Here is a 25,262-nt window from a genome sequence, read left to right on the forward strand (position 1 = left end):
ATACGTTGAGCCCGTTTCTGCCTCCTACCAGGGGTAGACACCTCTTGGAGGTCTTCAATGGAGGCCATCGTTCCAAACAAACAAAACAAAACCGGTATTTTGGGAGTGGAGCAGTTCCAATGTTAATGCTTGGCTAGTGCGTTTGAGATGGCTGCTTTAAGGTCGCACAGAAACCGAGCTGCCTCAATTCTGCATGATTTAGGTTTTGTTAAGACTTTTCTCCAACTATATAAGAAGGTGCAGTCTAGTTCAGATTATTTCTCAGGGATTTGGATTTGTCAGTTTTTTTTACAGTGTGATGGTTGACAACCATTCAAATGTGTATTTATTTATGACACCAGCAACTTAAAATTGTAGATCCTTTTTACTCAGCTTCACCAAGCGGTCCTTCACCAAGCGGCAGATGGCCTAGAAGTACCATCTGACCAGGAACCCAAAAGAAATGCTTAAATAAATATCCCCTTTCCCTTTAATTTCAACAATGATTAACATGTCTAAGAAACAGTATCAAATTCAGGTTAAAAGTCATTTTTTATACAGAATATTTTGCCTGAATAAACAACCTTTTTTCTCACTGCTGAGCCAAGCGTAGCCAAGCAGAGCACCACTGTAATTCCACTGCAATGCGCTACAACAACCATAGCTACTGAATGACAATATTAAAAGATAATGCTGAAACCAGCACAGTCTGGGTCAACTTGACATGATGAACTGAAAGTAAACACAGGGCAAAGAACAACATGAGTTAAATGTGACCCCGCGTGTTGCGGACATTAACACTTCAGTGTCAGATGAGTAATACGATATGGACCCAAACTATCTAGTCTATGCTAAACTTCATTCTGTTTTGTTGGGTCCAACGTGACTTAAGTGACTTTTTCAGTTCATTTTCCTGTTTAGTGGAAAGTCTGACACCATTTCTATGTATCAAAACCAAAAATCTTTTGGTTTAGTATGTGTAGAGGGTTGACATTCATTACATTTGGGAATTCTTCCAAATGGTTAGCACAATGTTTCACATCTATCTGCTACTGGTACCCATGTCATGTTTTGGGGTGCTTGTAGCCTTTTTAGATGACTTGTTATTCCAGTCTCTTGCCTCTGCCCCAGCACCAGGCCTGAATAAAAGGCTACAATACACCCTGTATAAGGATATTCAAAGTAAGAGTATAAACTGTGTTGTAACCGCGACTACGTTAAATGTTCACTCCAGACTTGATGTTGGGCTGTAATGCTCCTCATTGTCCCCCATTCAGGGTTTTTGTCAAGAAAAACATACTTCTTGACATACTCTGTGATGCATTGTAGAGTCTTCCAGTGTCTAATGTAAAGTACAGTTACTATCTACATGACACTAGCTGACTAGCTCACACTTGCTAACAGTCATCCGTCAAATGTAAATGTCTGTTTGATGTAGGGTTTTCTACCTCCTTGATCAATTTCTTTCTACGTTTCCCTTTTATATTTTGCAGTAGCTTTTATCTAGAGCAATTAGTTTTAAGTGCCTTGTTCAAGGGTACATTACCATGTCGCCTCTGGGATTGGAAACAGCGAACTTTCGTTTACAGGTCCGCAAGGCCACCTGTCGGCCCACCTCTGTTGTTTGTCACTACAAGCCGGGTGGCAAAATGGTGAATACAGTTGGTTTCACCAGGCTATAACACTCCCAGGAAAACAACTGTGATAATAGAGACTACTCTGTTTTAGCTACTCTTCCTGTTTCTATTGTCCAACAATGGTTGTCACATTAGTGGAGTTGTCTGGTAGATGGAAGTCACAGGTCATCCTCCCAAGAACTCAAATTCAGAAGGTTTTGACGACCCCACAGTTCGTGTCTGCTCAACGCCGCCCCCGACCCGGTGCTGGAGGACGAGGTAGATGACGGCTTCTATGAAAGGATGTACCCACCTTCTGCCAACACCCCCAAAGGGCCATAGAATCGAAATCACCTTTGACCCTTTCTTCATGGCTCGTCTACGTCGATTAGACTTGGTGCTGACTGCCCTGCAGAGAACCATAATGGGTTGCCTGAAGTTCATTGCGGAGCAGTAATTCCTCACTTAACCCATATGCCGACCTGTTATGATGTCACTTCCCTCCTGGTAGTTACCCGTTTTTCGAGCAGGACGTATGGCTGATCAGGAGGGACTTTGTCCTTGGGTTCCCATGTTATCCCAGTGTATTATCTGAAGTTCATTGAATTATTTGTAATCCTAAGTAGGATCTCAAAACACAAAGAGTATTTAATTAAACATGGTAAACAAACACAGGGTTAAAAAAAGATCAACAACAGTCAAATGATTGGAAATCAATGTTGCACTCCGGAAAAGGAAGAGGGGAGAGAGAGATCATTGCATTTAGGAAGGATATCGGCCAACTTTTATTTGATAGATATTACAAAAAGAAAATGGCAGGTGTTCTTAGACAGAACTAACCTATGCTGAGAGACTCAAGTAAATATAAGGCTAATACCACAGGGAAGACACGGGGATACCTCCATTAATTAATTTTGATTCTGTTACAATACAATATCCAACAGAATGGAATGTAACAGTTTGTATACGTATCATTTCAAATTCAACAGATGAGAGAATTGGTCCGTGGTCTGCAATGCATAACATACATGTGTGCAGGTTCAAAGGACACATTTAAGGCTCAATTCTGCCTGATCATTGCCTGAGAGGAGATGACCACGGGCTGAGCGATGAGCCCTCCTGGCTGGGAGGCCATCATAATGTTTTGACCCGGCAGCAAGATGGGCTGGGAGTTGACGACCGTGAAGTTCTGGCTGCGTCTCTTCATCTCCCGGGCAATCTGGCACCAGGAGCAGATATTGCAGAGAGTGGAATACATCCAGTCAGCCATCATATCACCCTATGGAGAGGCACAACAAACTGTATATACGCATTAAAGAAGCCATCTGGGTCTTTTGCAAATAGCAAACACTTCTTAATGTTTTTATTTTTATGCTGTACGTTTGTAATCTATAGCTAGAATCACTATCATACCTCAGTTATCTATGAACTTACAATTTTGAAAACAAGTGGTTTTGATAACATGGTGCACAAGTTCACCTTATCTAGTTTCTTGTTCAGACTGACTGGAACATTCCTCTGGTTAACCTACCTGAATGCCATAGCGGCTGCGAACCGCCACCCGCATTGACATGGACACGGCGGGCCCGGAAAATGACCACATGTCCAACAGGGGGAGACAGAAACACTCGCCAAAGTCTGAGGTGACGGTGCAGGTGAAACAAGGAAAGCACCAGAAGCCGAAGCAGCCTGATGATTGGGCGAGAGAGCGCAGGGGGCATGGAAGACATCTGTCAGCAATATTAGAGACTCCTCTCACTCTTCATTAGTCACAGGTAGCACCTTTTCTCTCAAGTTATTCTGTATGAATGACAACGTGCTATAACTGTAATAACGTACCAGTGACAAACGTGTCAGATATTTTGTTCAATGTGTAAAAACCGAACTACGTAATTCTATTTGTAGAGGGCCCCTTCGAAAATCTTTGAATCTTGAATAAAGAGGTGATGGGCCCTCTATGTACAGGGCCCAGAATTTTGCGCTACACCCCTGGATGGATGAATGAACAAGAGGACGGACCAACTCACAGATGTGTAAGTCGTCGAAGCAGCCACAGATGTCTGTGCTCCACTGGTCATTGTGGACTGCTATGAGAGCTGAGGTCTGTTGCAGAGGAGGCTGAGCCGGTTGGCTAAAGTTGTTGTTGATTATCGTCGCCATGACGACTGACAAGCCACTCGATTGAAGAGGAAGAACGTGAACAAAAAGCAACAGTAAAAAAAACAATAGACGGTTACTTTTTAATTTTTGGCTCTATCTGCTTCCGAGTGCCAACAATCCATAAGAAAATATTCACTTCCCTCACATCCATCACCTGGCTGCGACATGCTCTTTATTAAAAGCTTTGTAATTCTTTCTATTATTCTATTAAATAATGTGTCTTTTTCACGTTGGTGAAGTCTTATAAGTGGAGCCACTTCAATCATTCAGTCATCAATTTGGAGCCTATATGATGCTGCGTTCCCTCTTTGAACGATAAAATTTTTCTCTTCTATTTAATCAAACTATAATGTAGAAGCCTCTGTTATCCTGTAGCTTACCAGAAACTATACATCGAAACATGTTGACATCCATCTAACAACAAGCATGATAACCTATATGTCTGGTATTGGGGTGTATTAAGTCTGGTTGTCTTTAATTGTGAATCTTCATAAAATCCTCTTACCTGAATCGGTTGACTCTCACTGGCTTAATCCAACTTTATTATCCCTTTCCTTTGAATCAGAGCTGGCACTGGAAACCTTATCACTCAGTTACAATTTACATGTTTGATTTGCATAGGACCAAACTCCCTTCCTCAGGACCAATGAGACAAAAACCCTCTGTATTTTTTTCCATCGTGGCGAAAAACACTCTTTAAACAAAGTGTTCCATTATTATTCATTAAAGGCTAATTCATACTGTAAAATAAAAAACATCAGAGTATATGTGTACTCAACAACTACCTATTTAAGGACTTATCTAACTATTTATCTTGTATGTTTCTAAAATACAATTGGACAGGTCCTGTGAAGTCAGTATAGAGGAAGGTTTTATAAATGTATTTACAGTTAACAGGCCACAGTTAACAGGCCAACTTTCACACACACCAAACCAAAGGCCCTCTACAAAGACATTTAGCTGTCAACAAGGTGGAACTGGATGTCTTTGTCAGCGTAACAAAACATACTAAAGGATTGTGAAACATTGAACAATGGACATTCCACTTCACTATGTGCTTAAAACTGGTAGGAGATTAGTGTTGGGTGGGGAACATGACACATAAAAATGCATGATCTTGTTGGAGTTACATTCGATTTATAATTTTAATGACATCCCTTGCGTGATTCTCTAGAGCTTCCATGGTTTCTTATTAACTGTAATAAAAAGGATTAACACCACTTGGTGGACCTGTAACAGTATGGGAGGGTTAGTGATGTCACTGAGATCTGAATATTTCTTCCTCAATCTTGAAGAATCCATGGCAGTAAACAAAACCAATGTTTCTCCATCTTGATTCAACGTGTTAATTCTGGTATGTATTGTGCCAAAGTAAAGTACTTTTGATCGCGTGAAAAAGCGGTTGGTACTTATCCTATTAATCGAGATTTGCTTATGGTTTACATGGCAATGGATGAAAATAAAACAGGGCCCTCAACACAGAGTTGGGGAGTAACAGATTACAAAGAATCTGCAACTGCAATCTGTTACGTTACCAACTAAAATATTTTAATTGGATTACAGATACTTTAGAAAAAATGTATGATTACATTTGGATTAATTCAATTGAAAAAGATTAGATTTGCGAAATACTTACGACACGTTGCATGCTTGATTTTGTTTTTAAATGTTTTAAAAACATTGTTATTTGAATAAAAATTACAATTGCGCGCCTCAGTTGTTGTGTGTGAACATCATGCGAGCAAAGGTGGGCGCTGTGACGGATTTTCTCCGGTTTTGGTTGGTTGGGTGGCTGATAAAAACAGAGTACAGTTTATCTACGATAATATTAGCCGACCCATATAAAATGTTATTAACACAGCCAAAAAGAGTTGCACTGAACAATTCATAGGCAACTATTTGTTAGATACCTGTAACATGACACTGCCTTCAAAATAAAACATTAAGTGGAATTGATCACATATTTGTGTGCGGTTGTTCATGATTGCAAACGTGCGTTCATGTGCCTGGGGTTTCTGCAATGTTTTGACAATGTTGGTGGTTGTGGAGCAAAACATCGGACTACTGTAGATTCAGTGTACGTGCAAAAATCTAGATTTTTATATACAATAATGTCAATATCCTTTCGAGAAATTGCTATTTATTGCCAAAAGGTCTTCAAATGTTTATAGGCTATTCCTATTTGTTTTCTAATGCCTCTTAATATGAAAGTAATCAAAAAGTAATTCAAAGTTCTGATCAGATTACGTTATTGAGTTTGAGTAATCAAAATGTTACGTTATTGATTACAAATGTGTAAAGGTAACTTGTAACTGTAACGGATTAAATTTGAAAAGTAACCTACCCAACCCTACATAACAACCCTACATAAACATTTTTTTAAATTTGGTTTGGTTTACATGAAGGATGGCTCGGGTTCATGCCAGGTAACATATGTGCATGAAATTCAGTAAGAAAAAAGCAGTTAACAATTCATTAGCTAATTAATGGTAGCAATACTAAGCACTAACTAGCGCTAAGCTATCCTTAGCGCACTGTTTTTATGGACTTAAAACAAATTATTGTTGCATTTTGTAGCACAGGCCTCCAGTCATTTTTACGAATTCACACTACTAGTATTGTGAGTTTTCCATATGCGGTAGTAATGTAGTCATATACAGTTAACAGGAATATGCAAAAAAAAATAATAGATGCTACCTCCTACTGTTCGTATGGAAATAGTATTTTTTTGTGAAAAGGTCTACTGCTACAATGCAGTTGTAATAAATATTTGCTTTTGACAAAAATATTAACAAAAAGAACTAGACAACTTGGAGATTGCCTGCCAGTGAATAACACTAACACTCTCCTTCTCATCATCTCAACCTCATGTAATACACAAGGTACAAGAGTGAGGGACATTGAATGGGGACGTGTGTGAAGGCAGTGAGTGTTGATGATAGAAGATAGAAGTGTCATGAAAGCATACTAAGAATAGTCGGTGAATCTTTGGCATTCCAGTAACATTAGTATGATGATGATAATGAGTAGGAGGAAGATAATGAAGGATATTAGATAATGAGGATAATGATAAAGAGGAAAAACAAGGTCAGTCTTTACCGGGTGGGTGTGTTGATGAGTGTGGGGTTGGAGGCAAGTTTTTACCTTACCTCCAACCTGATATTTGACACCAAAGTGTGACAACGAGGGGTATGAACATACAGGCAGATGAGTGCAAACCATGTTCAACTTCTGGTCTGAGTTTAAGGCCCCAAATGTTTACAAAAATAGTTTAAAAAATGTGTAAAATTGAAGCAAAGGATATCCAGGGAACAGCTTCGCTTTTTTGTTCCATTAAATATATTTTGCTTGAGGTTCTCAATCATTTCCCACAGCATTTCACCTCATTCCACATTAAGTAAAATTAACACTAAAAGCCAAATATGTCAAAAAGGAATATTTCTTTTACAAAAATAGCATAGATCATACAGTATGTTGGTAAAGAGTAAAAACATGCACACAACTCTTAAATATATGAAAGATTTTATTAAGACAATAAGGAAAAAAAAGTATCCTTGTGTATGGATAGTCTCCTTTTGTAAGGATAGTCTCCTTTTGTATGAATAGGTAGCCTACTTCAAATTGAAACACACAATATCTATTATGTATGGATACAGAACTTTACCAAACAGCTGATCAAATAAAACAATCAATTTTGGTAGAAAAATGTCAATAATTGCTCATATTACCACATAACATAGATCAAAAATCTGTGCCCATTCTAAGACCATAAAAGAGTATTAGGTACAATCATATGTCCATCCATCTTTTTGTGAGAAATTATACTGATCAATGATTAAGTATTTATAAAATACAAAGAGCCCAGACTTTAAATTATGCTTAAGTAATACTACATTAATGAATAGTAAATGGTGAAAGGATGATTGGTAAACATCTCATTAATTATCTAATGACTCATTATTAAATAATAAATGTAACAATAATTGTATGAAAATATTGGAGTAATGATTAACAATTTGCATGTAGATTTCATGTAGTCTAATGTGTAGTTATGTAAACTCTTATGTTATTAGTTATTATTGTTTAGTGCTACCTGTTCATTATCTATATTCTATATTCTCTATTCACATTTTCCTTATGTAACTGCATCTTGTTTGCTGTTCTACTCCAAACATCACTATTTCCTTTCTAAAGCTTTCGTTTGATTATTAGATGAGACCAAAACAATGATTATTCACTAAATTAAATGAATATTCAGAACAAGTGGCATTACCTATGTTTAATTAAATCATTTTGACAAGCACGATGAATCAGAAGCTATAGAGGTGGAAGCCTTGAGGGCGTAGTCGGATTGTGGTTATACAGTTTGTCGATGCTCCAGGAAGACACTGAACCCACGCAACTTTAACACTTAACACTCCCAGCTGCTTCTTTATCAAGAGCACCCCCTGCAGGGAGGCAAGAGTGATGCATCTAATCAAGGAGTGCGTCGTTCGACGGTGTGAGGGTGCATTTCAAGAGCGAGAAAAGCCTGGACATTTGGAACGGACACCACAGGAAAGTAAGCGTAAAAGAAAGCTAGGTCAGAAAGAAGGAGGTTTCTGCTAATAAAAACGTACATACATTGTACAGTTATACAAAGGTTCGATATTCAATAGGTTTGGAGACGTATTTATATGTATATATACATATATATATATATACATATATTCATGTTTATTTAACTTTCATACACTTTCATTATTTAAAGAGCTACTTTGTAAATACATTCAGCTGGCTAAAAGGGTTGCATTGAATGGGAGGTCCTCTTAAAACAGCACAGTAGAGGATTTGCGAAAGATCAAATGAAAGATATTCCAGTTAACCCAGATGCCCTGGAATCTGACAGATCTGTTTTGGTTGGTGTACACAAAACACTTGAGTAAGTGATGATGAATGGGGCCGTGTCTGGAGACCCGTGAGAAGTGAGAATGGTAGGTTCAGAAGTGGGGACAGAGAATACTAACAATTCGACTTTCCGTGATGATTGGCATGTCTGGTATTTATTTAACATTAGTCTAATCTTGGGTGGGCAGATCCAGCAATTTAAGCATTTAACGAGTAATCAACAGTTTGCTCGTTCTAATCCCTGAGCCGACAGCGAGAAACAAAAAGCTGTCCATCTGCCCTTGAGCAAAGCCTCTACCCCCTCATGTGGGCGTTGACGAGAGTGATGGGTTGCTGACGGGTCTTCATCTCTCGTGACATTTGACACCAGGTGCAGGCAGTGCAGAAGAAAGAGTAGACACAGTCGTTACACATGGTGCCCTGACAGGAGGAAGCAGACACAAAAGATTAGAGGAGACACAGAGATAAGTGATCAGTTAATGTCGATAACAACACTCAGCGAACACGGACCACGACGAACACTGGATCAGAGATATGCACTGTGACATCAATAGATATGTTTCTGTGTCATTCCTAGCCCTGATTAGCATAACCAGGAAGGGCAAGCAGTGTAATGTTAGCCTAGACAAACTATCACATCAACAAGATACAAAGGGTAGGGATAATTCAACAGTCCTGTCGGTCACCTCACAACGTAAATGCATATTAATGCATGATTTCAATAATGATATATCATATACAGTGTGTTACGCTTTTATTGATAGAGAAGAGAAAGACGCAGGAAAGAATGTGTGAAATTAGCATATTCAGAGCTGAAGCCATTCCGCCGAATTTTGTGTTTACTGGAAGAAGTGCTTTAGACCCCTAGTCCGTGAGAAACAACATATTTAGATTACTGAGGACAAAATCAGTACAAATTAAAATAAGAACACGAAGTATAGAGCACAGTATCTGAAGTAATGCATGTGTATTCGTGTGGGGAAGTGTGGATGTTTCTGTTGTGCACTTATTAATAGAAACAGTCCTCTGCTGTGGGGTGAATACTGTGAATTACTGGAGTGATAGAGGGACTAATTGATGTCGATTAGGAAGCACTTTCAACTAGGATATTCATATCATTTTTCAGGACATTGAAAAATGGGCCAAACGATTTTCCAGGTCAGATCATAAGGAAATACTCCGGGCCTTATTCAAAAGACATGCGCTGCTAAGTCAATACATATAAATGAAAGCAAACAGGCTTCAGTATGCAGACTTAACAGCGTGAAATCCTACCTCGATGCCGTAGCGGTGACGCATGGCCACCCTCATGGACATGGTGATGGGAGGAATTAGGCCAAAACCATCCAGCAAGGGCAGACACAGGCACTCCCCAGCCTCTTTCGACGTTATACAGGAAAAACAGGGAAAGCACCAGAATGCAAAGCAACCTACAGAAACATATAGAGGGTGACATGGTGAAAAGGACGTTGTGTTCACCCATGAGATAGGTCTAAACAAAGTACTACTTCACCCATGCGATAGGTCTCAATAAAGTACTACTTCACCCATGGGATAGGTCTAAACAAAGTATTACTTCACCCATGGGATAGGTCTCAATAAAGTACTATTTCACCCATGGGATAGGTCTAAATAAAGTACTACTTCACCCATGGGATAGGTCTCAATAAAGTACTACTTCACCCATGGGATAGGTCTCAATAAAGTACTACTTCACCCATGGGATAGGTCTAAACAAAGTACTACTTCACCCATGGGATAGGTCTCAATAAAGTACTACTTCACCCATGGGATAGGTCTAAACAAAGTACTACTTCACCCATGGGATAGGTCTAAACAAAGTACTACTTCACCCATGGGATAGGTCTAAACAAAGTACTACTTCACCCATGGGATAGCTCTAAACAAAGTACTATTTCACCCATGGAATAGCTCTAAACAAAGTACTACTTCACCCATGGGATAGCTCTAAACAAAGTACTACTTCACCCATGGGATAGGTCTAAACAAAGTATTACTCCACCCATGGGATAGGTCTAAACAAAGTACTACTTCACCCATGGGATAGCTCTAAACAAAGTACTATTTCACCCATGGGATAGCTCTAAACAAAGTACTACTTCACCCATGGGATAGCTCTAAACAAAGTGGCTTAGACCCCTAGTCCATGATAAACAACATATTTAGATTACTGAGAAAAAAATAAGTACAAATTAAAATAAGAACACAAAGTATAGAGCACAGTATCTGAAGTATTGCATGTGTATTCGTGTGGGGAAGTGTGGATGTTTCAGTTGTGCACTTATTAATAGAAACAGTCCTCTGCTGTGGGGTGAATACTGTGAATTACTGGAGTGATAGAGGGACTAATTGATGTCGATTAGGAAGCACTTTCAACTAGGAGATACACATCATTTTTCAGGACATTGTGTTCTTCCGCATTCCTTTAACAAGGTGTTTAAATAATACAATATTTCACCAATAGTCATCCAGGCACAGACGGCCTATACTAGGCCCAGGTCTAAACAAAGTATTACTTCACCCATGGGATAGTTCTCAAGAAAGTACTACTTCACCCATGGGATAGGTCTCAACACAGTACTACTTCACCCATGGGATAGCTCTCAATGAAGTACAACTTCACAAATGGGATAGCTCTAAACAAAAAACGACTTCACCCATGGGATAGGTCTCAACAAAGTACTACTTCACCCATGGGATAGCTCTCAACGAAGTACAACTTCACAAATGGGATAGCTCTAAACAAAAAACTACTTCACCCATGGGATAGCTCTAAACAAAGTACTACTTCACCCATGGGATAGCTCTAAACAAAGTACTACTTCACCCATGGGATAGCTCTAAACAAAGTACTACTTCCCCCATGGGATAGCTCTAAACAAAAAACAACTTCACCCATGGGATAGCTCTAAACAAAGTACTACTTCACCCATGGGATAGCTCTAAACAAAGTACTACTTCACCCATGGGATAGCTCTAAACAAAGTACTACTTCCCCCATGGGATAGCTCTAAACAAAAAACGACTTCACCCATGGGATAGCTCTAAACAAAGTACTACTTCCCCCATGGGATAGCTCTAAACAAAGTGCTACTTCACCCATGGGATAGCTCTAAACAAAGTACTACTTCACCCATGGGATAGGTCTAAACAAAGTACTACTTCACCCATGGGATATCTCTAAACAAAGTACTACTTCACCCATGGGATAGCTCTAAACAAAGTACTACTTCACCCATGGGATAGCTCTAAACAAAGTACTACTTCACCCATGGGATAGCTCTAAACAAAGTACTACTTCCCCCATGGGATAGCTCTAAACAAAAAACGACTTCACCCATGGGATATCTCTAAACAAAGTACTACTTCACCCATGGGATAGCTCTAAACAAAGTACTACTTCACCCATGGGATAGCTCTAAACAAAGTACTACTTCACCCATGGGATAGCTCTAAACAAAGTACTACTTCCCCCATGGGATAGCTCTAAACAAAAAACGACTTCACCCATGGGATAGCTCTAAACAAAGTACTACTTCACCCATGGGATAGCTCTAAACAAAGTACTACTTCACCCATGGGATAGCTCTAAACAAAGTACTACTTCCCCCATGGGATAGCTCTAAACAAAAAACGACTTCACCCATGGGATAGCTCTAAACAAAGTACTACTTCCCCCATGGGATAGCTCTAAACAAAGTGCTACTTCACCCATGGGATAGCTCTAAACAAAGTACTACTTCACCCATGGGATAGGTCTAAACAATGTACTACTTCACCCATGGGATATCTCTAAACAAAGTACTACTTCACCCATGGGATAGCTCTAAACAAAGTACTACTTCACCCATGGGATAGCGCTAAACAAATTGCCACTGGAACCAATACAAGCACAGTTTGTCAACAGACTACAACTTGACTTGTAACAGAGACTTACAGGAAGACATATCCTCGGTGCAATCACAGATTTCAGAGTTCCATTGGTTTGACGTGGCAGTCTGAACAAAGGCCATGGGCTGCTGGATGACCATCTTGTTTGACATAATGGCGGCTTCTGTGGAGAAAAAACAATGTATGTAAAGTCACACAGCCAGCAAATCAATAGATGCATCATGATACAGCTAGCATTAGTTTCCATAGCTGTCAAATTAAACTGCACACAAGAGCCCAATGCTATGAGCTGAATCTAAGCTTCTCCACAGTGATTGAATATGATAAAGCAGAAGTGGTAGTTTAAATCACTTGATGTTTTTAACAGTCTTGTTTGTGTAAAATAAAATACACCACAGAGGTGGTGAGAGAGTGGTTCCTTTGGCAGTAGCTAGTTTAGTTACAAACAGCAGAATTACTTAGTCTTTGCCGAGGAAAGTTAAAATATAGCTGTAAATTAGAAATCCATGCATGCTTTACCTGAGTTTTCTTCAGATGAGTCTGAAAAGAGACAGAACCCAAGTTAGTGTGACTAACTATTTGTAGGAGTGAACTGGTCCATCCAGGGGCAAAACTCAAACTGGTCCATCTTGTTTGTCTAAATAGTTTTAGACTGTGAAACACATCTCATAAACATTTACAAACGCTGTGGTGTGAACTAGCTCCTAGTTCTGGGTAACTGTAAATACAATCGACTTCATATGTATTCCTGTTCAGGTGACATGGTGAAGTGACCCTCAGGGCCTTCATTATACTGTACCATCATGATACTGGCTGTCCTAACAAGGTGTATGCAGTCAGGTCACACGCCAAACAATAATAATAGTAAAACAACCTGGGAGTAAAACAGTAAATCAAATAAATTTACTTTTGTTCACTGTTCTTTCACTGCATTCTGTCAAAATAATAATTTAGTTGCGCTTGTGATTAAGGTCTCGTGTAGATAACTTTACAAAAATAAAAACCACACCAACCCCCCCTTACTCTGTGTCCTGGAAATCATCCCTTTAATAAAAAAATGTAATAACTCTCCCAATCTGTGATTAGTAGCCTAATGTGTCTGAAGTTCCAAGTTAAATATAACCCTAACCCTAGTCCAGAAAGTCCAGTTTACTTATCTATTGTGTCTTATCTATGTCAGGTAGCCAAGCAGGGGTTGAAAAGGCAGTAACATACCCTAACCTATTTGCTATTAGCTATTAACCCTGGTTGGGCTAACTGTAAGGGATTGGGTAAAACTGACATTGATCTGTATGTTAACATAATGTTTAACCAAGATACTACCAGAAAACTTGTCATGTAAATATTTCTTCAGAAAAAGGCTGTATTTATCCCACTTCTGTGTTGAGTGTAGCTTTTGAAGAATATACCATATAGTATGAATAAAACAAATTAGAATACTCTTCTCTTTCTAGGAAACCTGGGAACATAAAAGATAACAGTTAACTTTAATGACAGAACTGTGATATTGCAAAATATTTTGGTGGATCTTACGTCACAACCTTTGTGATTCCTCACATTCTGAGTGGGTAGGGCTCCTTTGAACCACCAACTTATATTTCCGCTCCATTGAGTAACTAGCTTAATTGTTTTGGTGACGTAATGTTTACTGCACTTATTTGCTGAGCTAGACATGTCTTCACAACTTCCTCCAAAGACATCCTTTTATTACACTGCAAAACAACTTAGTAAACATTAGGAATTACAAAAAAGTTGGGATGCTGCGTAAAATGCTAATAAAAACAGAATGCAATGATGTGCCAATCATGTATCCCTGTATTTAATTGAAAATAGTACAAAGACAACATATCAAATGTTGAAATTGACAAATGTTTTGGGAAAAAAAACGGCCATTCTGAATTTGAAGCCAGCAACACGTTTAAAAAAAGAAGTTGTTTACTGCAGTGTTGCATCACCTCTTCCTCTAACAGTACTCTGTAAGCATTTGAGAACCGAGGAGATCAATTGTGTGAGATTCTCTGACCATCCGCATCCTTTGACTGCACCTTCAAGCCCTCTACCTGCAAACATGACACACTCACAGCCTCTCACGCCAGATCGCAATCACCAGAGTCCTTGAAACCTGTTCCCCTCTACAGTCGAGATCTGCACCTTCCCCTCGGTGAGGTATTGTTCATAACCGACTAACCAGGCCTATGTTCTTGACAAAAAATGTTGAGACGCAATTTTATGACGAGGTAATAGCGGTCCCTACCATAGACTGTAAAAAAAATGGACGACGCCCTTTCGCTCTTTTCCATTGGTGAAAACTGAAGCCGCCAGTGTCACGATACGGCGCTGACATCTTGGACTTGCGCCTGCGCAGATAGCGATCTTGGGACCAGTTCTGCGCAGTAGTTATGCGCAGTAGCGAGCAGGAAGTAAAGCCGTAAAGCCGCGAAATCAACGGCCCCACCCCTGTGCCCCGCCCTCACTCTCCCTCGCAGAATGCATATACCGTAATCAATCGCAAGTCCAAGTACAGTACAACCTTTGCTTGTTAAACCTAGACGATATGTTATAGCCTAACTTACATCATGTTTAACCTTAATTTAGAATAGGCCTTATACAAAAATAATTGGTAACTTCTAGCTAACGATCACCTGCTAGCTATTAACATGGCTATTAACGAGGCTTGTTGTCTTTTAGCTAACGTTAGCTAGCCCATTACATTTATTTACTAATTAAATAGCTTATAAATTTAACTTACCGAAAAAAATTCAAAGATCGATTGGAAATGCCAGATCGGTTAGCACAATGTACTGCAGAACAACCCATTATGTCCGTGTGAAATTATATCAATTATAGAAATTTAGAGATTAAATGTAAAGCTCCAATCTCCTCAGTCCTCCGAAGATCGCGAAAAAAGCCTGATCCTCGGCTCAGTTAGCTGTCAATCACAGCTGTGAATCACGACGTCACACCACCGTATTTAGAGCATTAAATAACTAACTAAAAACCAACTTATTTTAAAAACAAACTCTTGAATTTACATTAGCGTGATACAAACTACAGTAAATGACAGAAACCAGCTTCGGAAAAAATATATGTGAAGGGTAATTTAATTGTTTAGTTGGTCTCGCGTCCCATTGAATAACATGGGGAGGGCAGGGTTTATGACCTATACTGGGACCACTCACCAGGGGGCGATCTAGACATTTTGGCTTCACTTTTCAGGGCTTGTGCGGCACGCTTGGTCCCTACAGCAGTGGCTCCCAACCTTTTTCAGTTACTGTACCCCCAAAAATAATTTGCACTGCTTGGAGTACCCCTGAAGTACCCCCTCATGTTCATTTCACTAGTAAGTCTATGGTGTCATGAGTGTTTTCAAGTACCCCCTGTGGAAAGGCCAAGTACCCCCAGGGGTCCTAGTACCCCTGGTTGGGAACCACTGCCCTACAGTAATATATTTATAATTTAACATTTGGATGTTAGCTAATGTAGGGAACTGTTACTAATAATTGTCTCCTAATTATTAAGGCTATTTAGGTTTAAGTAAATATAGTACATCGTTTAATTTAGAATTTCATCAGACTAGTTAAAAGTAACCTAACACTATCCTACCTGCTCTCTTTTGCGGCAACGGATGTAAATATTTCAACAAACATAACTTAAGAAAGAAAAATCGAAATAAAAAACGGATCCAGTTAATTATTGTTGGGTGAACAACCAGCTAGCATGGCAAAATAGTACTGTCAGCTAGCAAACATGCTTTGACTAAAGTTATTATTTCTCAATACAACTGGATATAAACGAGATGAGAATAATTTTTGTTTTAGCCGAAAAGTTTGCTAATTAATGCAGTGAAGCAAACAAACGCCTGATACCTTCAATGTGTGTTGCTATGGTGATCTCCCTCCACTGAGGCGTACACTGGGAGAAGAGTTGTTACGCGCGCGCTGCTCAAACTTAGAACCATGTTTTCGAACGCGGCGCCTGTGCTTCTCGTACAGCTCGTCTGCATAGATCATCGTGGCTCCGATTACCATGACAGTGCGATCTGTATTGCGCAAATTCGCATGCAGAAAAAAGCACAACGGTCTAAATACTATTAAGATGTTGTACCCTGACAAATTATTTGTCGGACAAAACGTTTTGATTATTGCAGGAAGCCACGGAATCATTGCGACATTCATGTTCACATTGTGCATGTCATTTAAACCAAATTCCTTTAAATTGAGTCATCCAGTTCTACACTGAAAATCATTCAACACGTATTTCACTGTCTTTCATCTTTTCCCTTTTCAGATTTCCTTTTAGAACTACATCTTGTTTGTAGCCCCCACAATGACACAATTTCCTTTCAAGCTCCAGTCCCTTAAATGAATTAGTCCAACACAAATGTTTGTTACGAAGATATTAAAATATTCAGAACAAGCTACTTTGTTTATTGTTATTCCAGTCATGTTGGCCTCAGGGAACAACTGAACCAATGTCACTTTATTCCTAGCTCTGTCTATATCAAGTGTGCCCCCTGCGAGTTGGAAAGGGTGGTGAATCTGTTCCAGGAGTGGGTAGAGAAAGAGGGGGAGGAGATTCTGGAGTTTGTGTTGGCGGCCCCAGCGGCTCGACTCTTGAGTTCACGTGAGATCTGGAGCCAGGAGAGAGGGTAGCAGCAGCAGCCATAGAAACAGTCACTCAATACTCCCCCCTGTGGGAGATGGATAAGGAGAGGGAGAGAGTGGAGAGAGAGGAAGAGGGGGAGTTAGAGAGAAAGAAAGGGCAGCGGAGATCTCGAACTCTGTAGGTGGTTATATGCTAACAATAAACACAGTATTGACTTAATGTTTTTCAGTAGTTGATACCACATACAAAATCGTTGCGTAAAGGAATGTTCACCCTGGTGTGGACTCATTGCTCTACATTTTTAATTGGTGCTTTGTTTGCTTTTTAACATGTAAAGTGAGTTTGTAAGAGAGTGTCTGACAAGTGCTTTTGATTAATGCACCAGCCTCTGTTTTCTGTGTAAGAGCTCTCTCTAGAGGCAGACTTTGTGTATCACAGAGCAGGACAGTGAATCCTCTTGATTCCAGATGGGAGCTATTCAGGTTATTGAACAGGCCATGGAACGTTAATATCAGGGATGCCACCAGTCTTTCAAGAAACTCAGAGCTTGGCAAGGTCGTCCTGGGCTGAGCGAGGGGTATGAGTAGATAACACCAGGGCTATGTGTAGATAACACCAGGGCTATGTGTAGATAACACCAGGGCTATGAGTAGATAACACCAGGGCTATGCGTAGATAACACCAGGGCTATGTGTAGATAACACCAGGGCTATGTGTAGATAACACCAGGGCTATGTGTAGATAACACCAGGGCTATGTGTAGATAACACCAGGGCTATGTGTAGATAACACCAGGGCTATGAGTAGATAACACCAGGGCTATGCGTAGATAACACCAGGGCTATGTGTAGATAACACCAGGGCTATGCGTAGATAACACCAGGGCTATGCGTAGATAACACCAGGGTTATGTGTAGATAACACCAGGGCTATGTGTAGATAACACCAGGGCTATGTGTAGATAACACCAGGGCTATGTGTAGACAACACCAGGGCTATGTGTAGATAACACCAGGGCTATGTGTAGACAACACCAGGGCTATGTGTAGATAACACCAGGGCTATGTGTAGATAACACCAGGGCTATGAGTAGATAACACCAGGGCTATGCGTAGATAACACCAGGGCTATGTGTAGACAACACCAGGGCTATGCGTAGATAACACCAGGGCTATGCGTAGATAACACCAGGGCTATGTGTAGATAACACCAGGGTTATGTGTAGATAACACCAGGGTTATGTGTAGATAACACCAGGGCTATGTGTAGATAACACCAGGGCTATGTGTAGATAACACCAGGGCTATGTGTAGATAACACCAGGGCTATGCGTAGATAACACCAGGGCTATGTGTAGATAACACCAGGGCTATGTGTAGATAACACCAGGGCTATGTGTAGACAACACCAGGGCTATGTGTAGATAACACCAGGGCTATGTGTAGACAACACCAGGGCTATGTGTAGATAACACCAGGGCTATGTGTAGACAACACCAGGGCTATGTGTAGACAACACCAGGGCTATGTGTAGATAACACCAGGGCTATGTGTAGATAACACCAGGGCTATGTGTAGACAACACCAGGGCTATGTGTAGACAACACCAGGGCTATGTGTAGATAACACCAGGGCTATGTGTAGATAAAACCAGGGCTATAGACAGGGGCAACTTTTCATTAGGGGCAGGTGGGGCACATCCCCACCTGTTGTCAACAAAAAGAAGTGCAACAAAATTGTTATTTTTATTTCTCGAAGATTAATTCCTATAATTTATTATCTATGAATATAGCATCTTACTAAATTGCATACCATTTGTGTTAGGATTTTATTTCAAGTTCATTGGTCCCTGCCTTGCTGCTTCAGACTGCGTTCTGCCAATTCGCAGTAGTAGGCCATAGGCTAAGCGTGAATTTGGGGCTAGCCCCTCTCTCACAATGCAATGTACATTGTACTTGTGAAAATATTAATATTCAGGCTCAGAATGATAGTGTGATCAATGTAGATCACATTAATTTGATGCCAAGTGGGGCTGACAGCCGGTAACCCCACTACAGCTTAATTTAGTATTTCAGATAAGATTGGCTGTCTGTCTGTCTGGTGCCAACATTAGTCGGCAAGAAGAGCTAGTAGGGCAGATTGTCTTAGCTAGCTGGTTAGCTTCACAAATGCCAGATAACTTGAGAAAATGAATAAAGTGGATTTCATACTTGAGCATCGGTTTGAAACCCTTAATTTGGAGGAGAAACTTGTTAAGCGACTTGGTGCCCATCAGCCTGGGGATTTTTTCATCACTCAAACTGCTGGTAAAAGTAACGCAGGTTTAACGTGGAGTGGTTTTTGAAGAAAAAGTGTCTAACGCTTAGCATACAAAAGAAGGCACTCTTCTGTTTTCCATGTCTGCTATTTGGTGGAGATGGTGCTTGGTCGAGGACGGGTTACAAAGATTTGAAACATCTTTCTGAGAGGATTGCAAAACATGAGAGCAGCGGGAGTCATCTGGACAATGCTGTGGAATTGGGCTTACTTGGAAGGGTAAATGTCGCAGCCCAAGTTGACAGTGCATGCAGGTGCTCCATTGAGCAGCATAACAAACAGGTGGAGGAAAACAGGTACATTCTCAGTCGGATCATAACATGTATTAAACTGTGTGGAAAACGGGGGCACGACGAGTTGGTGAACTCCCTGAATCCTGGAATATTCAGATGCATTTTCGAGACTGTGTGTGAGGGCGGTTCGAGATTTCAGAGGCACTATGATGCTCAGCCCATCTTCAAAGGGACATCTAGCACTGTACAAAACGAACTGTTAGACTGTATGTATGAAGTGTACAGGAAGGAGATAGCCAAGCAAGTGGACGAGACATAATTTTTGCCATACGTGCAGATGAGACAACTGATGTCTCCTGTAAATCACAACTGGTGGTTGTGTTGCGATACATGTTGCCTGACAATACAGTGACAGAGAGGTTTTTGCAGTTTGTGGAAGTCAAAGAAAAAACTGGACTCGGCTTCTCTAACAGCATCAAGGGTGTGCTGGAACCACTGAATCTGGGAGAAAATGAGCTGTAATGAGTGGAAACGTCCGAGGGGTACAGACGCTAATGAAAGAGACATACCCACATGTCCAGTTTGTTCACTGCTATGCTCACCAGCTGAACCTGACCTTGGAGCAACTTTGTTCAGCAAGGATGAGCATCCTGAAGGTGTTTTCTGCAGATTTAACTGCTTTTGCCACCTTTTTCTCTGGCGCGGCATTTTCTGAGGCAACACAGTGATGCATTCCAAGGCCAACCACTGTAAGATAGAACTTTAAAAGTAGAACTGTCAAGGCAGTTTGGGAAAACCGGGCTACACTGCTCCTGTGTATGGAGGACATACGCACACCATAAGTGAGGCATACAGCCTGTCAAAAAAACTCTGGGACTGAGCCTTTCTGCAGTTGCTGTAATTCTTTTTCTTCCTTATGCCAGAAGTTTCATAAAACACTCTTCAAAAACGGAGCATCGATGCATCTGGGATTAGTAGTGCGCTTATCCGTTTCAAGGAGAATGTCCAGAATATGCGGAAGCAAACTGATGAATGGGCTGCCACCGTTCACGATGGAACAGACGAGCCAGGCCGACGAGTAACCAACACAGTGCCGGTGATGAAGGAGGCATGCGACACAGTCATCTCCCAGGTGGAGCAGAGGTTTTCACAAAGTGACCACCTGATCGCTGCCAAGCTGGTTGACAGCTCGCTCTTCCCACAATTTATCCTGTCATTCCCTACATCTGAGTTTGACTGTGCGGTGAAACTATGGCCTCTAGGAAACAAGGAAAAGTTGAAGTCTGAGCTGACCACTCTGTACCGCCACATTGAGCTTCACAATGGTAAGACGGCCCCGTCTCTGTTAAGATCCATCCATGAGAACAACCTAGAGGAGGCTTTTGCTGAGACAGTCACTCTGCTGAAAATATCCTAACAACAACTATGACGACATCTGAGTCAGAGAGGAACTTTTCCACCTTGAAGAGGGTAAAAACCTTCACTCGCAATACCATGGGACAGCCGCGACTCAATGCATTGGTCATGTTGTCCATCGAAAGCCAGCTGATTCATCAGCTACATGACTTAATCCCCAAATTCCTCAAAAAGTTTGGCCAGAGGAAGAACCACCGTGCCACCTTTCTCTTCAAGTGAGCCCTCAGCCTTGGTGAGTGAAAGCATATTTTATCATTCTGCCTTTGTGGTGCTGGTCCATGCATTGGTCATATTTATGTGCTGGATCGATTGATATAGATGGTGACGAGTGTCAGTGTGTCCATGCTTATCTATTAAGGTTGTTCTCATAGAATGGATCTGTATCCCTAAAAAGTTGTCTTTCCGCTTGGTTGTGACCTTCAGTGGTGTTGAGCTCATTGCTGTTCGCGTATGGCCCTGTAGGCACATTGGTTCTGAGCTTGGTTGCATTCCTAAGTTAGGTTTGTAAATGTGACAGAGGTAATTTTACATGTGTGTGAGAGAGAAGGATAGCAATTACACAAGAAGGTGTCTCTCTCTCTCTTTCTCCAGTATGTGTACTACAACACCTGTTAGAAGCAAGCCGCTCTGTTGTTAAAAGTGTTTTGTGGAGCCACGCTGTTTGTTGATGTGTTAAACACATCAGTAACAAGAGGGAGTTTTGTAGTTTTACTGGTATGTATCCTATATGTTGAAATGGTTTGTGCCCCACCAATTTTCTACATATAAAAACGCCACTGGCTATAGGCAAAACCAGGGCTATGGGTAGACAACACCAGGGCTACGGGGAGACAAACACCAGGGCTATGGGTAGACAAACACCAGAGCTATGGGTAGACAAACACCAGATCTATGGGTAGACAAACACCAGGGCTATGGGTAGACAAACACCAGATCTATGGGTAGACAAACACCAGGGCTATGGGTAGACGACTAAACACATGCAACACATTGTTGCCCTGTGTCGCACCACAAATTAGTCGGCACCAAAATCAATATTGCAGTGGTTTGATTAATCTACAATCTTCTTCACTATGAAAGCAACATTCAATTACATTTAATATTGTGTTTGGCATGACAGTAAAATCAGAAACTCATCTATATGGGAACCTTCTGATAATCTAAGCACTGCTCAGTGGAAGGCATTTCTCACATGTTGCAGTAACTGCAACAACCCACTCCACCTCAGGGGGCCAACAGCAATAGATGTCACTGGCCTGGATCCAAGAGCCGGTCTCAGCCTACTGCAAGCCAGAATCCTCTCTAATCTGTCCCTCCATCAGGGATGTTCATCTCTGCTATTTGATTCGTACATACCCCTTGGCCCTGGAAGGATTTTTTGGCCGTTTGTTTTGCCCAGATTTGCCAGTCTTTCAGTCACTGGGACTGTGTGAACTGATTATCAGATTCCAACGCTCCAGAGACTGGCGCCATATCAGTGTTGGCCAATCTCAACCGCCACTAACGTCTACGCACAATGTGTGCATTTGCACATTTGTTCTTATTTTACTGTGAGTCTACCGTCGCGGTGAACTATGTTATACAATGAATATGTAATAGTCCATGATCAAGCTGTTCCTTGTCCTCCTTCAAGGCAATTTCTTCACACGGACACTGCTGTGGTTTTGGGGAGATAACGACTGGGTGTGGAACAGGAACTGTCACGAATCAATTGAGATGGTCTGTTTGGTTTGACTGTACCTCAATGCTGTAGAGTTCCCTGACAGAAGCTCTCATGGCCAGGGAGGCTGGGGGTACACAGCTGATGCAGTCCAGCAGGGGAAGGCAAGGACACGCCCCCACGGCGCTGGTGGTCTTACAGGCAAACACTGGCAGGCACCAAAGGGCACAGCAACCTAGACACACACACACACACACATTGTTTTGACCAGTCATTTTCCACCAGTTAAAGAAACGCCCGAAGGACGCACTCCACAAGGGCGAATTCCACAAAGGCGAATCATTAACTTGAGTCGATTCCGTCGTGCCTGTCGGAGGACGTCAGTATTCTGAACGCATTGTAACGTGAGGGCAACACAAAATAAAAAATAATAACAGGAAGACATTGTAAAGGAACGTTTTCCAGTACACTCACAGTCCCCCATGTCTTGCCACCAGTCACACAGCCCGGTGGTCCACTCTCCCCTCTTCGGTACCATGCTCTCCGGCTGGGCTCTTAACGTCAGGGGCAGAAGGGGAAAACTGTCCATGTCCATTTCTGACCAGCGGCGAGCTATTCGTCCAGCCGAAACGGTCTTCAAATTGAGCTTAGTTCAACAGTTTCGGCAACACGCAGTGAGAGTGTGTTGCCAGGTTAGAGGAATCCCAGAGTGGTATTGGTTACTTGTGTGAAGGAGAAACAGTGGCTAGTACGGAAGACTGGACTCAGGTTTAGGTTTACCCGTCTCCCTTTCCTCTCAGATTACTGGGCCTTCAGGTAAACCCTCTGACGCTTGTCCTCATCAGAGGTTTACAGTGTAAACTGACAGAGGCACATGGAGTCAATAGACAAGGAATCACTGTTCCCATGAAAGCTTATAGGGGTATTTCCTAACCAATTGTTTTGTTTAGATTTTCTTGTACTACTGCTGAACGCAGCAGCTCTCATAATCTCCCTGCATCAAAGATGAACATCTAGATCAACAATGGCAGGTGAAGGTTTTGGTACTGCACGTTGTTTTAATCCACAAGCTTTGTTTGTCTGTGCTTTGCACTTTATTTTATTTGAACGTTGAACTGTGACCCTCACACCCCAATATGTACTGTACCGTGGGTTAGGTGTACTGTTGAACTGTGACCCTCACACCCCAATATGTACTGTACCGTGGGTTAGGTGTATCGATGAACTGTGACCCTCACACCCCAATATGTACTGTACCGTGGGTTAGGTGTACTGTTGATCTGTGACCCTCACACCCCAATATATACTGTACCGTGGGTTAGGTGTACTGTTGAACTGTGACCCTCACACCCCAATATGTACTGTACCGTGGGTTAGGTGTACTGTTGAACTGTGACCCTCACACCCCAATATGTACTGTACCGTGGGTTAGGTGTACTGTTGAACTGTGACCCTCACACCCCAATATGTACTGTACCGTGGGTTAGGTGTATCGATGAACTGTGACCCTCACACCCCAATATGTACTGTACCGTGGGTTAGGTGTACTGTTGATCTGTGACCCTCACACCCCAATATATACTGTACCGTGGGTTAGGTGTACTGTTGAACTGTGACCCTCACACCCCAATATGTACTGTACCGTGGGTTAGGTGTACTGTTGAACTGTGACCCTCACACCCCAATATGTACTGTACCGTGGGTTAGGTGTATCGTTGAACTGTGACCCTTACACCCCAATATGTACTGTACTGTGGGTTAGGTGTATCGTTGAACTGTGACCCTCACACCCCAATATGTACTGTACCGTGGGTTAGGTGTACTGTTGAACTGTGACCCCCACACCCCAATATGTACTGTACCGTGGGTTAGGTGTACTGTTGAACTGTGACCCTCACACCCCAATATGTACTGTACCGTGGGTTAGGTGTATCGTTGAACCCTTACATTTTATATTCTCACTCATTTCATGTTATCTTACATGCTCTCACCACCCACTGTTTATAGATGTATGTCTGCTTTGGTCGGTTTTTGTGTTTTCTCTGAAGCAGTACCAGTAGTTCTGGCTATGTGCACATTTACTATTACATTATAAATGAAAAGTAAATGACTATAAGAGCATCGATGGTTAGGGTTTAGATGGTCAGTACTGTATCAGAACAGAGCAGTATTGCCCCGTCTATCACCTGCAGGTTGTTAGTTCATGTTGTTGCCCAGCATGTAAGTCAGTGTGAGATCCACCACCGAGATATTCTGATGTCCTTGATGTCAATGAGAGCTGATAGAGATCAGCAGAGCTCTAAGCCTCCCGTATGAAAATTAATTACTCACAGTATTCTCTATAGGGGATATTGTCTGGGCCTCACATCACTGAAATGTGGTAGTAGTGGATGCTTTATCATTTATTTGCATACGGAGTACAATATTCTTTTCTACTTGCAGATGTAAATATTGTCTACAAAGCTGGTGGATCAACACA

At 41.4% G+C, this 25,262-nt stretch overlaps 3 protein-coding genes across 3 annotated transcripts; all 3 read right to left on the reverse strand.

Annotated features, from left to right (window-relative positions):
- Positions 1-2,417: 2,417 nt before the first annotated feature.
- Positions 2,418-4,337, reverse strand: LOC105020586 (placenta-specific gene 8 protein). Its single transcript, XM_010887736.2, has 4 exons — positions 4,261-4,337; positions 3,623-3,760; positions 3,127-3,284; positions 2,418-2,874 (listed from the first exon to the last, which is right to left on the reverse strand). The coding sequence occupies exons 2-4, from the start codon at positions 3,753-3,755 to the stop codon at positions 2,656-2,658; spliced, it is 510 nt and encodes a 169-aa protein (XP_010886038.2). The 5' UTR covers positions 3,756-3,760; positions 4,261-4,337; the 3' UTR covers positions 2,418-2,655.
- A 3,679-nt stretch (positions 4,338-8,016) lies between these two features.
- Positions 8,017-13,176, reverse strand: LOC114828736 (cornifelin homolog B). Its single transcript, XM_029117619.2, has 4 exons — positions 13,074-13,176; positions 12,601-12,717; positions 9,918-10,072; positions 8,017-9,062 (listed from the first exon to the last, which is right to left on the reverse strand). The coding sequence occupies exons 2-4, from the start codon at positions 12,704-12,706 to the stop codon at positions 8,937-8,939; spliced, it is 387 nt and encodes a 128-aa protein (XP_028973452.2). The 5' UTR covers positions 12,707-12,717; positions 13,074-13,176; the 3' UTR covers positions 8,017-8,936.
- Positions 13,177-16,952: 3,776 nt separating this feature from the next.
- LOC105020584 (cornifelin homolog B) lies at positions 16,953-23,559 on the reverse strand. The gene is made up of 3 exons (XM_010887734.3): positions 23,258-23,559; positions 22,864-23,018; positions 16,953-17,244 (listed from the first exon to the last, which is right to left on the reverse strand). The coding sequence occupies exons 1-3, from the start codon at positions 23,376-23,378 to the stop codon at positions 17,050-17,052; spliced, it is 471 nt and encodes a 156-aa protein (XP_010886036.1). The 5' UTR covers positions 23,379-23,559; the 3' UTR covers positions 16,953-17,049.
- Between the last annotated feature and the right edge of the window lie 1,703 nt (positions 23,560-25,262).

Source organism: Esox lucius, chromosome 24 (genome assembly GCF_011004845.1).
Source record: "Esox lucius isolate fEsoLuc1 chromosome 24, fEsoLuc1.pri, whole genome shotgun sequence".
NCBI lineage: Eukaryota > Metazoa > Chordata > Actinopteri > Esociformes > Esocidae > Esox > Esox lucius.